At 38.5% G+C, this 13078-nt stretch overlaps 1 protein-coding gene across 4 annotated transcripts in view; it reads right to left on the reverse strand.

Moving 5' to 3' along the window:
- The window catches only part of LOC109566910 (ATP-binding cassette sub-family C member 4), a 184461-nt gene that overhangs the window by 29951 nt on the left and 141432 nt on the right, over positions 1-13078 (reverse strand). For 3 of the 4 annotated variants that reach the window (XM_019971636.2, XM_019971634.2, XM_070800384.1), the window contains 5 exons: positions 5469-5619; positions 3929-4048; positions 2626-2736; positions 1601-1701; positions 265-456 (listed from right to left, as the gene is read on the reverse strand). In XM_019971636.2, coding sequence (XP_019827195.2) covers positions 265-456; positions 1601-1701; positions 2626-2736; positions 3929-4048; positions 5469-5619 — 675 coding nt within the window. The remainder of the gene's footprint in view (positions 1-264; positions 457-1600; positions 1702-2625; positions 2737-3928; positions 4049-5468; positions 5620-13078) is intronic. The other variant, XM_019971635.2, reaches the window with a different exon arrangement.

Here is a 13078-nt window from a genome sequence, read left to right on the forward strand (position 1 = left end):
TGGGAGTATGTGAACATCAGAACCTGAAGCTAGAGGGGAGGTGGGGCACGAGGTAGGCAGGGAAGAGGTTCCTACCACCTTGTCGACTCTCACTAAGTCTCTTTTCCAAGAGCCTGCCCTGGTTCCCACCGACAGACTGATCGAATCTTCACGCACATAGGATGAAAAGACTTCCCCCCGACACACCGCTCAGGAAGCCAATAGCAGATGCAGGGCTAAATGTTCACAGGGAAACTATTACAGAACAAAGTGGCTGAAGCAAACCTTTTCTTTTGATTTAATGAGTGCTGTCAGGTGCTTCAATACCAGAGGCCCATCTAGGCTATATGAGAAGTTCACGTTGTCAAAGATGATCACGCCTTCATGGGGCCAGGACGGCAGCGGGCGTTTTTGGTATTCCCAGGGCGCTTCCTTTTCCAGATCTGTATACTCGATCACCCTTTCTACTGAAATCATCTGAAACATAGGACATCACACGAGTTAGGAACAGAGGGTCTTTGTAACGGATACCAGGTTATAAATGAAACTTCTGCTTTTGTATCTTTATATCTGCATTTCTATAGTTAACAATACCTCAGGTCTTAGCATCTACAAAAGACAGAAGTACTACGATGATGTGTAACCTTTTCATTGTCTTGTAGCACATTTATCATGGCTACCATGTTCAACGTTATATAAAGACTAAATGACCTAGAGAAATTGAATACTCTATGTGACCCAATTTTCATATATGTTTTTAAAACTTATTTGCATTGACATACTTGTCAATGAAAACAGTATGTATGGACAGAAATCATTACTAATATTTTGCTAGAGAAGGATCATCTGTTGTAGATGAATAGAACTGGATGGTCACTACATCTCATTTTAATAATTAGCTACTTTCTATTCTATTAGAGAGTGAAACAGACAAATTTCAGTTTCATCATTTTTCTCTCTTTAGGAGAAAATGAAAATATTCAAAAAAGGAAGCAATTTACATATTGACTGCTGCTGCTGCTAAGTCGTTTCAGTCGTGTCCGACTCTGTGTGACCCCAGAGACGGTAGCCCACCAGGCTCTGTGTCCCTGGGATTCTCCAGGCAAGAACACTGGAGTGGGTTGCCATTTCCTTCTCCAAGGCCTCCTACACAAACCGAACTTGACACCTTTGATAGCACCTTCCAAAAGAAGGGCCATCGGTAAGTTCAGGCATTCAACACATACAAGGAGACATTCTAAAATGGAGATGGTGGGGAATAATTAAATTAATTGAACAAATAAACCTCAAAAATACTAAATTCTTAAACTATTAAATAACAAATGTAAACAAGCCTCTAAGAAATAAGCTGTATCTTCTGCAGGATGTCAGAAACTCCCTCCTACAGAGACATGGATTAAATTTGAAGACAGCTTGTGATGAATATAAAACCAGCTGACGTGGCATACATAACACTGACAAAAGATGTATATATTTTATTTTAAATAAATGTTAAACAGATGCTGGAAGGATCTAACAAACCCTGTTAGCTATGATGTAAAAAAGTTTTAAGAGTTTTTTTTACATAATAATTGCCTTTATGTCATTTAAGGTTAAGGAAAAGGCTAAAAGGTAACATCACCATATTTTCAACTTCAGCACTTTGCCTGACGCACCACTGGAACATCCCCATGAGCGTGAGGGCGTAGGATAGCGCCAGACCAACCTGACCAGCGTCCAAAGCTAAATGAGGAAGAAGAAAGGAAACATTTCAGTCCCACTGTTAACCCTGAACTGGACTCCATCTGTCACTGTGCCTAGATCACTGGCACACAGATAGTGTTACTTTTACTAACTACTGATAGAGACCATGAAAGTAAAAAAAGAAGAAGAAGAAATAAAACAACCACTATGAACACAGAAAACTATTAAAAGAGCATATTAATCCTGACAGGGTTGACATACTCTTGACAGTTACGATGTAGGGAAAGAAACACGTCATCAGGCAGACTTTCGTCACTATGGTTTCAAGGATCATCATGTAATTCCACTTTTTACGTGCAACGCAGCCACAGTTGAAAACCACGAAAAACAAGTCAATTGGTTCTAAGAGCCACTGCTTTTAAATCTAGAATACTGCTCTTGTTGTTCCATTATTAAACCCAATGATTCAGTGTTATTACTATGGAATAGTAATTCACAATAGGGATGGTGAATGCATGCCATGCACACCAACACCACCCGCTCATCTGGTACCCACACAGCAGTGAGGATGGTGTTCTTTCCTACAGACAATGTTTCTCACCGCAGTACACCCTCCGAGCAGTCCTAAAGCCACAAGCTGGACAAAAAGCTTAACAGCAAACTTGTTTCTCTCCTCCCAACCTAAAATGCTATCAGTAATGTTCAGAAGGTCAGTTGCTAGGCTGAATTCATCCCACTGAAGACAGATTAAAGGGACCAAAGAACACATCAAGAAGTCTCACCAAAAGCCTCATCAAGACACAAATGACTCCTCTACAGGGGCCACACGGCAGAATCACATGGTGCAAACACTTTAACACAATTCATTAGAACGAAACCGTATATTAGACAAAGGGGCAATAAGGTAAATTAATAACTGCAAATGAAGCTGTAACTGTAATCAAACTACAGTGATGCACTTACTTTTTGCCAGAATCAGGGACCCAAAGGCAACAACAATGACAAACACAGCACAGATGGCATCCAGACGCACAGCGAACCATCGGGACGTCGTCAGAAACAAGAACCAAGCCTCTGGATTTGAGGACAGAAATAAGCAGAATGAATAAGCAGAGGTATCACGTAGGCTGCTTTGATTTGGGATGGGGTCTTCTGCACAGGTGAACCACAGAAGATTTTTACACAAGTTAGGACAGCAAAGTTATAGGCTCAAGCACCTTGAGGATTGCAACAAGCTAGGTTCTGACATGACAGTGTATGGGAACATAGGAATCACTCCAGGAGCCTTGTGGGAAGCAGACACTGGAAACTTCAAGCCACAGGTTATAAAGAGAAATATGATCCTAATGATTAACATACAAAAATGGTCTCATCATTGTGTGTCTCGTGGTACTGGGCTCCACGTGAGGCTTATCCTCTCATAAAGTTGACTGTTCCCAAGTCTATGCTGGCACAGCATACCTGGCACTGTTTCCAGCACTGCCTGCACTTACTACAGGGCCCCACATTGTGTTAATTCTTAGGAGCCAGTATTTGAAGGACCATTAGATAACAGTATCTGCATGTGGCTTTCCAAATGTCATTTCATCAGTTGGACCAGGAGTTTTTTAATGTAGAGGAAATTCTGGATGCCATATCTGATAATGGAGAAATTATTTTCCTTAATGCTCTGAAAGGATGAGATGTTTAGATAGCATCACTGACTTAATGGACATGAGTTTGAGCAAACTCCTGGAGACAGTGGAGGACAGGGAAGCCTGGCGTGCTGTAGTCCATGGGGTCGCAAAGAGTCAGACACGAATGACCAACTACAGCATGCTCAGAAGAGTCGGCAAACTAACAGCCTGTGGGCCAATAATGGACACAGCTTGCTTTTTTAAATAAAGTTTTATTCGGAGATAATCACAGCCATTTGTTGATGTATTCTTTTTGCCTGCCTTAGTGCTATAATAGCAAAGCTGAGTAGCTGCAACAAAGACTGTGTGTGTTTTTTTATAAGTTTGTGGACATCCTTCTTAAAGGGCCAAAGCCATAGGATGTGGTGACAGTTGGACAATGCAAGGTAGTAAGAGGAGGAAAAGCAGGGGGTGACCGGGGAAGAGGGGAGCACACAGGGTTCTGAGAGGAAGGGCTGGGGGAGGCAGGTTTACAGAGGGGAACACGGGGTGGCATAGAGGTGCGGCCAGCAGGGCCACCTGAGAGGGAGGTCAGGCCTCAGAAGGCAGCATATCCCATCCTTTGAAATCATTTCCAGAATTCTACAGACCTGAGTGCAAGTCCTGGTGTGAGTCGAACAGTTCCTGAAACCTCTGTTCGGCTTTGTACGCCCGGATGGTCCAGAGTCCCTGGAGAGAAGATGATAAGTGGGAAAACACCGGGCTCCGAGCTGGGAAAGCAGAGACAGACACACGACAGAGAACGTCAGGGAGGCTGCACGCAAGGAAGTCAACTGTTTCCTGAGCTTGGCTGGTCATTCATCTTCCCCAGGGGCACACCCAGGGCTTCTTGGCAACTGCCTGGCAAAGTACCTACTGTGACCCTCAAATAATTCCTCATCCCAAGCTTCACTTTCACGACCTGCATATAACAGATTCCCTTCAAAGTCATCTTTGATCAAATTCAATTTGGACCTGTATTTAGATAACACATTTCTGTACTAACTCATTCATCAAGGTCCTCCTCAATCTTGCCTCCCTCCCTATTCTTCCCTGACATCCCTCCAGGTAAGAAGTTATAATTCTCTAATTTTTGATTATCATTTTTAAACTTAATCCTCCATAAAGAGTCCTCACTGCACTGAATTTTGATGAACTTTGTGCTGTCACCACCAAAAGATTAGAAACTTAAGGGCTGGCAGAGGACAGGGTGCGATAAGTGAGGTGAGCGGACAGTCTGCCGTCTCACAGCATCATCCCTGCCCCTGCACCAGGAGTCTCTGGGCGGGTCACAGAGAACCTGGCACTATACCGCCCTTGTGACCGCAGGACCCGGGCAATTAAGGCGTCTTCTTCTCTGGCAAACTGACGGATGTTCTTATAACTGCCCTGCTGAATACCTGAGGAATTTGCAGGTCACTGTGGCATGTGACACTCACATCACCCTTGTAGAATCTGGCATGGCCTCAGAGTGGTCATTCTCTTTTGAGTGATTTCATGTGGGTTTGGGCCTGGTGGCACATGACTGGCCACTTGCTTCCTGCCATCTTTTCAAAGAACCCAGAGACCACAAGCACCAGGGTCAGGATCCTGATCATCAGGGAACAGGCTGCGGGCTGCCAGGCAGTGAGGACCACATATGGTTCTCATTTCCATTGTTAACAGGGCTGTAAGCTGTTTTTTCCATAGGTAGACTGTAACCTGTGACCTCTGTCAGGGACGAGTGATAACCTGTGTTGTATTAATATCATCAGGACATCACTTTGCTACCTGTGCATCTCCTGAAAAAGATCATTACTTCTAACATGATGCACTATTTTCCTTTTTAGAAAAATGATGCAATATTTCCTTTTCCTGAGTGGCTGGTCTATGTTAGGAAGCATGTGATGAGCAAGACAAAATCGGTCCGATCCTCACGGTGCTCACATTCGTTCTCCTTGTGCTATAATGCAAAGCTGCCATTAACACACTACCCGCTCCGTGTGCCTTACAGGCCACACTGACTCATAAGGCCCCTAATATGCCATTACCAAATGTAGACTTGGTGAGAAATTCCAAAACGGAGTCTGCAGGATTTCAGGGTTCTGGTTAATTATCATAAATGGAAGTCAGTCTGCACTGACATCCCAACCTGAGAGCCCCGGTACTCACTTGTAGATTCTAGGCGTTTGACATCACGTGATGTTTCTAAGAAATATCGCCGGAGAACAAAGAAAACAATGCCAAGGGGAACCAGGGGTATGGCAATCCAAGGAATCACTGCCACTGCCACGCCCACCACACCAATCACTTGTAGAAATGTCTGAAAGAGAAAATATAGAAACAAGGGCCTGTTTATCCAGCATTCTCCTAAAAAATAAAATTTATTGGGTTGTTTTGTTAGGATTAAACTCCTTTTCCTCAAAGGATATGTTGGAAAAAGGTGGTCCTCGTGGTGTTTACTGTACACTTACCATGTGTGAAACACTGGGCTAAGTACGAAGTTTCTAGGTATAAGCTCTTTTGATCGACTAAGTAGCCTTAAAGCGCAGGCAGTACCATTTGGAAAAGATGAGAATATCTGAGGCTCAGAAAACAGAAACTATGAGATAGTCAGCTGTCATCCTATCACAGATGAGGAAACCAGAAGCCTCAGCTATACATGGAGGGATAAAGAAGTGGTTGGTTACAAATTCTGAGTTCAGAAAAGGAAGAAACACTCAAATATTGACCTTTGAAAGTTGGAATTCTTCTTTCGTGGTTTTCTGTCTGTAGTGACTGTTTATGAGTGCTGACTGTACATAGGTCTGCACATTCAAAGTATCACATGTATTAACTCATTATTCATCACAGTAACCCTACTGAGTAACAGCATAATTATCTCATTTTGTAGATGGAGAGCAAAATCAACTTGATGTCGAATGCAAAGCATAAGTCACAGAGCCAGGGGTAGTCTGGGCGTGAGTCACTGTGATAAATTTAATCTTCCCCCAAACCTACAGCCAACTTTCTGTCATTATGCTAAAGATTCAAAGTGTGCATTTCAAACAATTATTCGATCCAGTTTTTCACCTGAGAGAATATGGTCATTATGGACAATGAGGAGTGATTATTTTCTTTGCAGCCAAAGACAACCTACACCCGGAAAGCAAAATCCATTACCCAGGTATCGTGCCATCTCAGACAGAGCTTGGGGCTAACCTTCTCAAATACTACCAGGAAGGGTAAGACACTCCAATACTCTTAATCTGAGCAAAAACTCAGCTTTTGTGTGAATATTTAACTGTTATAAAAATGTTAAGCATTTGGGAGACCAAGGGAAAAAGTGGTGTGCTTATCAATCCAAGTGAATGATATTTTCTATTCCATGCAGTATGAATTGGTAGTTGATAGTAAGGAAAAAAGCTAGAATTTGCAAACTTGTGAATCCCCGGAAATTCAACTGTGTCCTCCCTCAGGTCAGCCTTCTTGGAGCAAGCAGCCTGGTTAGGACATCAAGATGACTAAGACTGAGGACCCTGTCACCACCACGTGTGGAAGGGAAATCTGATGAGCACCTCTGAACAGATGCCGTCTCGGGACAGCAGCTGTTTCTGACAAAAACACAGTGGCATCTAAATAAGCTAAGTATACAAACATGGCAGAGAAAGGGAAAAAGAAATGCTTTCTGAAAAAATGTTAATGGCTTTGTGTAAAAACCATTCGAAAAATGTGAAAACTAAAATAACTGCTTTATTCCTACTGCACACAGCAAAATCTCTATCACTGAAGGAATTCCACCATTTCCTAGATTAAGTTGACAACCAAGTAAGTGGTGGTGACTACCTCACCCTCAAATTACCAATAATAGATAATTCATAAGGCTCGCCATGGGTGCCACCTCTCCAGTATTTTACAGGCATTATATAATTTCATTCTCATATCAAATCTGAATAGGAGATTTCTCTTTTAAAAGCTCAGTGAGGTTTAGTAATTTGCTCAAAGTCAGAGAATTCATTCATTTTGACTCCAAGCCTGTCCTTTTAATTTCTGCCTGCTATGGTATCCCATATACACATAAAATTCATAATAAAAAAGTTAAGATCTAAATATCATCCCCTATTATATTTTCGCCCATTTATCTGCATTTTCTATTTCTGTTGAATTTCTTAGGGTTACACGGGTCTCTTCCATGCAGGGACCAGTCCGTGTTTACTACTTAATTAGGGCATAAGAGCCTGCTCACCTCAAAAAGCAGACAGATCAGGAAAAGGTCTTAAAAAATTGAATGCTACACATTTTAATAAACACTGTTTAATAAACACTTACATATTTTAATAAATACTGTTTAAATAAGAAAAGTTTCATAAGCGTAAAAAAAAAATTAAAAAACAACCCAATTTAATTGTCATAAATACATAAACCCCAAGAACACAAAATGAGACTAAGTTTTATAAGTTAAATATATACATTTGGGTTAAAGTTTCCGCAGGAATTCTCTAAGTCTACAATTAACACTATATTCTAATATTGCAGATTTAACGTATTCCTTTCACAAACACAGTTTTAAATATGAGGGCCTGTTTGCCTGTTTAGTATTTAAATTCCAAATTGCTTACAGTCCTGTAGGAATTCCTAGGTATCTACCCACATTTTACTTTCAACTTAATTCCACAGGATTCTATTCCTGCTAGTCTTTGTGAAGCTTGTGCCAAAGAACATGTTTTCTATTAACAGCAGTAAAAATGTATTCTTCTTATTTTATGCAAATAAATATGCAATCCATACTTTTGGCTCACTCCATGCTTATTTGAACTCTCTCTCGCTCATGCTCATATTAGGCACAATGTGAAATATGTATTTAATCATAAAGTCACGTAATAAGTAGACATTACTTTTATTATCTGTGTACAGTATTAAAAAATAAAATCAGGGACATAAGACTGCTAACACCTCAGAAGACTCTCAAACCTTTGAATTTTCCTGTCAGACTCTTAAGAATTTTGTTCGAAGTTGTAATAAGTACAAATCATCCTGACTGCCTTAAACTTCTACTGATTTATATGGAAGATATGACTTAAATGCCATAAACAAGATTCATCTCTTGACACAAGTTTCTTCTGATTTAGGGAAAGAAACAAATGCTGCCGAGTTTTGATCAGTAAGGTGTCTGCTGATGTGGGTGTAGGAGTGATTCTATTTATTCTGGAAACATGTGAGATAAAAAAAATTACCTTTCAATGAAATGACTATCTCATCAATTGTACTGCTAGGATAATACAAGGTACTTGTTTTAAAATCTTGAACAGGTTACACAAAACTCTCCAAGTATTAAGAAATAAAATGTAATTTCTATGAATCAATATTCAGTAACCTTCAAACACAGGATAAATATTAGTAAAGAGAAAAACAAGGAAAGCTCTTCAGTGTAAGGTCCTAAATCTAATACTGACCTAGAGTTAATATTATTGAGTCTGCAGGTGTTAAGCAAAGATGGTATCTTGAATGCTCACGGGAGTTTAGAGACCAGCTCTGGTTTGGTTCCAGACCCTTCGTTTATCACCTGTTTCTCTTCACCTCACCTAACCCAATTAATTCTGTTAAATCAGAAAATGATGGAAAGTTAGTGTGTCTTATCTGTATGATGAGATCCATACACACTCTAGTATGAATTAAGTTTTCTAAACGTGTGCTGTCCTTAGGATTCATTACCCATCCCTTTCATCCCTAATTTGACTGCCTCAGATCTTTTCTGAGGCATCCACCCTGGCTGCGAAACCTGTGTAATTCTTCAGTTAGCCCTTAATCCTGAGTCACACTTTGCTCCACTGAAGAGTAAATGGTGAGATTTGGTTTACAGTTCCTGACCCAACACAACAGAAACCATTAGGAAAACATAGTGCACTTTTCCCTTCCTTTGTGTTCAGCAAATCTCAATGATCAATACTTCCTGTCTAACCTTTCTCAGGGTCTGAGCTCATTATGAAATTCAAGACACAGAGTCCATCTATTTGCTATTTTAAAAAGGGCCACCTTAACACAACTGCATGCCCATATGCCCTGAAGCCTGAGCTCCACAAAAAGAAAAACCACGACAACAGGAAGCCTGTGCACGGCAATTAACAGAGTAGCCCCTGCTCATCGCAACCAGACAAAAGCCAGCACAGCAATGAAGACTCAGCACAGCTAAAAATGAAATAATTCAAAAATCTGAGTCAGTTCTAATGAGGTGGAAAAACCTAGAGCCTATTATACTGAGTGAAGTAAGTCATAAAGAGAAAGATAAATATCATATACAAACATATATATATGGAATCTAGAAAAATGGTACTGAAGAATTTTTTGCAGGGTAGCAGTGGAGAAACAGACATGGAGAACAGACTTATGGACATGGGGAGAGGGAAGGAGAGGGTGAGATGTATGGAGAAAGTAACATGGAAACTTACATTACCATATGTAAAACAGACAGACAACGGGAATTTGCTGTGTCTCAGGGAACTCAAACAGGGACTCTGTATCAACCTCGAGGGGTGGGATGGGGCAGGAGAGGGGAGGAAGGTTCAAAAGGGAAGGGATACATGTATATCTATGGCTGATTCATGTGAGGTTTGACAGAAAACAAAATTCTGTAAAGCAATTATCCTTCAATTAAAAAATAAATAAATTTATTTAAAATAAATAAGATAACTAAAAAATTAAAAGGCACACCTTAAAAATAATCCACATAAAAGTGGAAATAAAATGTTGAACAAGGTACCTCATAAAAAAATTAAATAAAAGAAAGCTGGAGTATCTAACTTGAAGTTAGGATGGACTGCTAGAAATAAAGGAACACATTTCATAAGAATAAAGGGTCAAAACAACAAAATTTTGTAAAGCAATTCTCCTTCAATTAAAATATAAATAAATTTTAAAAAATTATAAAGGGCCAATTTTATCCAATAGATTTTTTTCTAAACCCAAATTTATATGCACCTAATAACATAGCTAAATAGTGTGTAAGGCAAAATCTGACAAAGCTTAGTAGAAATACACAATGCCATACCCATAGGAGATTTAAACTTACCTACCTCAAAAACTAATAGGATAAACAAGTTAAAAAAAAAAAAAAAATCAATGGAGATATAAAATATTTTTAAAACATCATTAACAAACATGACCTAATCAAGAAATACACGATAAGGTAGTCATTAGATGTTCTTTTCAATTATATATCCTATTCTATAAAGCAAGTATCAACAAACTTTAATGGACAGAAAGAGTACAGAATATATTCTGACCTAAGTGTATTTAATAAGAAATCAGTAACAAAAAGGTAACTACTGTATCATCAAATACTTGGAAGTTCAGTAACACATTGGAAGTATCATCTAATTCAAAATTGAAATAAAATTAAAGTATTCTGACATAAAAGAAAATAAAAATCTACAGATATTAAAATTTGAAGGCCGCAACTAAGGCTGTGCTTAGATGCTGTGTATTTCCCCCGCTCCACACACAAAAAGACGTTAGGCCCAGAGAGCTTCACGAGTATCTTGTGAAGAAAGTTTTACCAAATTCATCCAGGGAATTTGAGTCCAACATTATCATAATATAAAAACCAAAGACATTAAAAGAAACAAAAATCATAATCCAAACTGTCTTAACACTAAGGGACACACCAATAAACTGAATCTAACAACACAAAAAAGTAATATTTCACAATCAAACTTGGCTAGGTAAGTCAGAAACCCACAGGGCTGGCTGTTACAAGCGATAGGCTGGAACTTTTGGGCAGGAGCCAATACTGTTCACATAGGCAGAATTTCTTTCTATTCACAGAAGCCTTAGCTCTTAAGCCCTTTCAACAGACTGAATTAGGCCCACCAAGACTATCTAAGATAGGATTCCTTACTTAAGTGAACTGATTATGCACTTTAATCATTTTTACAAAATATCTACACAGTAACAGCTTGACTACTTTTTGACTGAGTAACTGTGGAATGCTGCCTGGCCAAACCGACACATAAACTGACCCTGGTAGCTTGGTGGTTAGGATTCCAAGCTTTCACTGCCACAGCCTGGGGTTCAATCCCGGGTCAGGGAACTGAGATTCCCACAAGCTTGAGGTAAGGCAAAAAATGAAAAAAAGAAAATACATTAACAAAAAGATACATTTCTCATGTATTTTTATGAGGTCTGCATACCTTTGATGCCAAAAACTGGCAAAACATTCCAAGAAAAGTATAAACCAATATAATTCATGAAGAAATGAAAATATTCTTGACAAAATACTAACAAATTGCATACAGTGATATGTACAGAAAAAAATACGTTACACGTTATGACCAGCTGTAGTTTATTTAAACAATATAAGGTTAATTTAACCTGCAAATATCACTTGGTATAATTTATCACACTTAAAGACTAATGGTGAATAATCATGATTATCTCAACAAATGTAGAAAAAATATTGGCCAAATTTCAAGACCTAGTCTTGATTTTTAAAAACAGTAAAATTCTCTGGAATTTAGAAATTAACGGAAATATTCAGTCTACCTAAAAAACTGTAGTTAACATCATTCTTGATGGAAAAATATTGAAATAGTTTTGCCTTAATAGTACAAGAATTTATCACTCTTTTCAACATTTTACTCAAACCTCTGCCACAACAAGGAAATAAAACTAATAAATATTGTAAGTGAAGAAGGAAAACTGACATGATTGTGGATATAGAAAATTCTATATAATTAAAAAAGAAAAATCAAGTCCAAGAAATGGAAAGTAGATTCACAAACAAATCATTATATTTCTATATATTAGCAACAAGAAAGTGGATCTTTAAACAATTTAAGTGGATCTTAAAAACAATTCCATAAATACAATTGAAAGACATCAAATATTCAGGAATGAAGTCAATCAAAGCATGATAAGACTTTTATAAAAACTAAAAAACACTTCTAAAATTAAAGATGACCTCAGTAAGTCAAATATATAACTGACCTCAGACACTCCTCAAACTGATCTATAGATAAAAGGAAATATTAATCAAAATTCCAGAAGGCTTTCTTTGAAAACAAATTAAAAGGTTTCTAAAATTTATACAGAAACGTAAGTGATCTAGAATGATCAAAATAATCTTGAAGACGTAATGAATTAGAGGAATTAAACCATTATACATACGATAACTAAGACCGCGGTATTAGTAGAAGGATAAACAAATCAGTGGAACAAAATAAAATATGCCAAATAAATAAAGTATACAAACTCAGACTTGACTACATAGAGTCAAATGATTTTGAATCAGGTGCCAATTCAATCCATAATGGTGTTGTAAATAAATGTGGCTAGCATAACTGGAGAAAAAAATGACCAGTAAGCATGCATGAAAAAGAACTCTATCATTAATCATCAGGAAAATGCAAATTGATACCACAATGAGAGTAGTCATCCACAAAAAGACTAGACACAAAGCCTGATAATATTATGTGTTGCAAAAATTGCAAAGGTGTGGAACAACCAGAACTCCCATATATTGCTGGCGGGTGTGTAAGATGGTGCAACAATCTTGAAAAGTTTTATGGTAATTTTAAGTTAACAAATGCTTACCTTATGACTGAGCAATTCCACCCGTACATACGCATTCGATGGAGAGGAATGATAACCTATGGCCATATAAACACTTCTTAGAGAAGTTTCCCTGCTAAAAGCTACAAACAACACAAATGTCCATCAACTAGAGAATGGATACATAAATTGTGGCATCTTCATACAATAGAATGACTCAGAAAGGAGTAAGAAAGAAAAGAACCACTGAAACATGC

The sequence above is a fragment of the Bos indicus genome, chromosome 12 (assembly GCF_029378745.1).
Source record: "Bos indicus isolate NIAB-ARS_2022 breed Sahiwal x Tharparkar chromosome 12, NIAB-ARS_B.indTharparkar_mat_pri_1.0, whole genome shotgun sequence".
Classification (NCBI taxonomy): Eukaryota; Metazoa; Chordata; class Mammalia; order Artiodactyla; family Bovidae; genus Bos; species Bos indicus.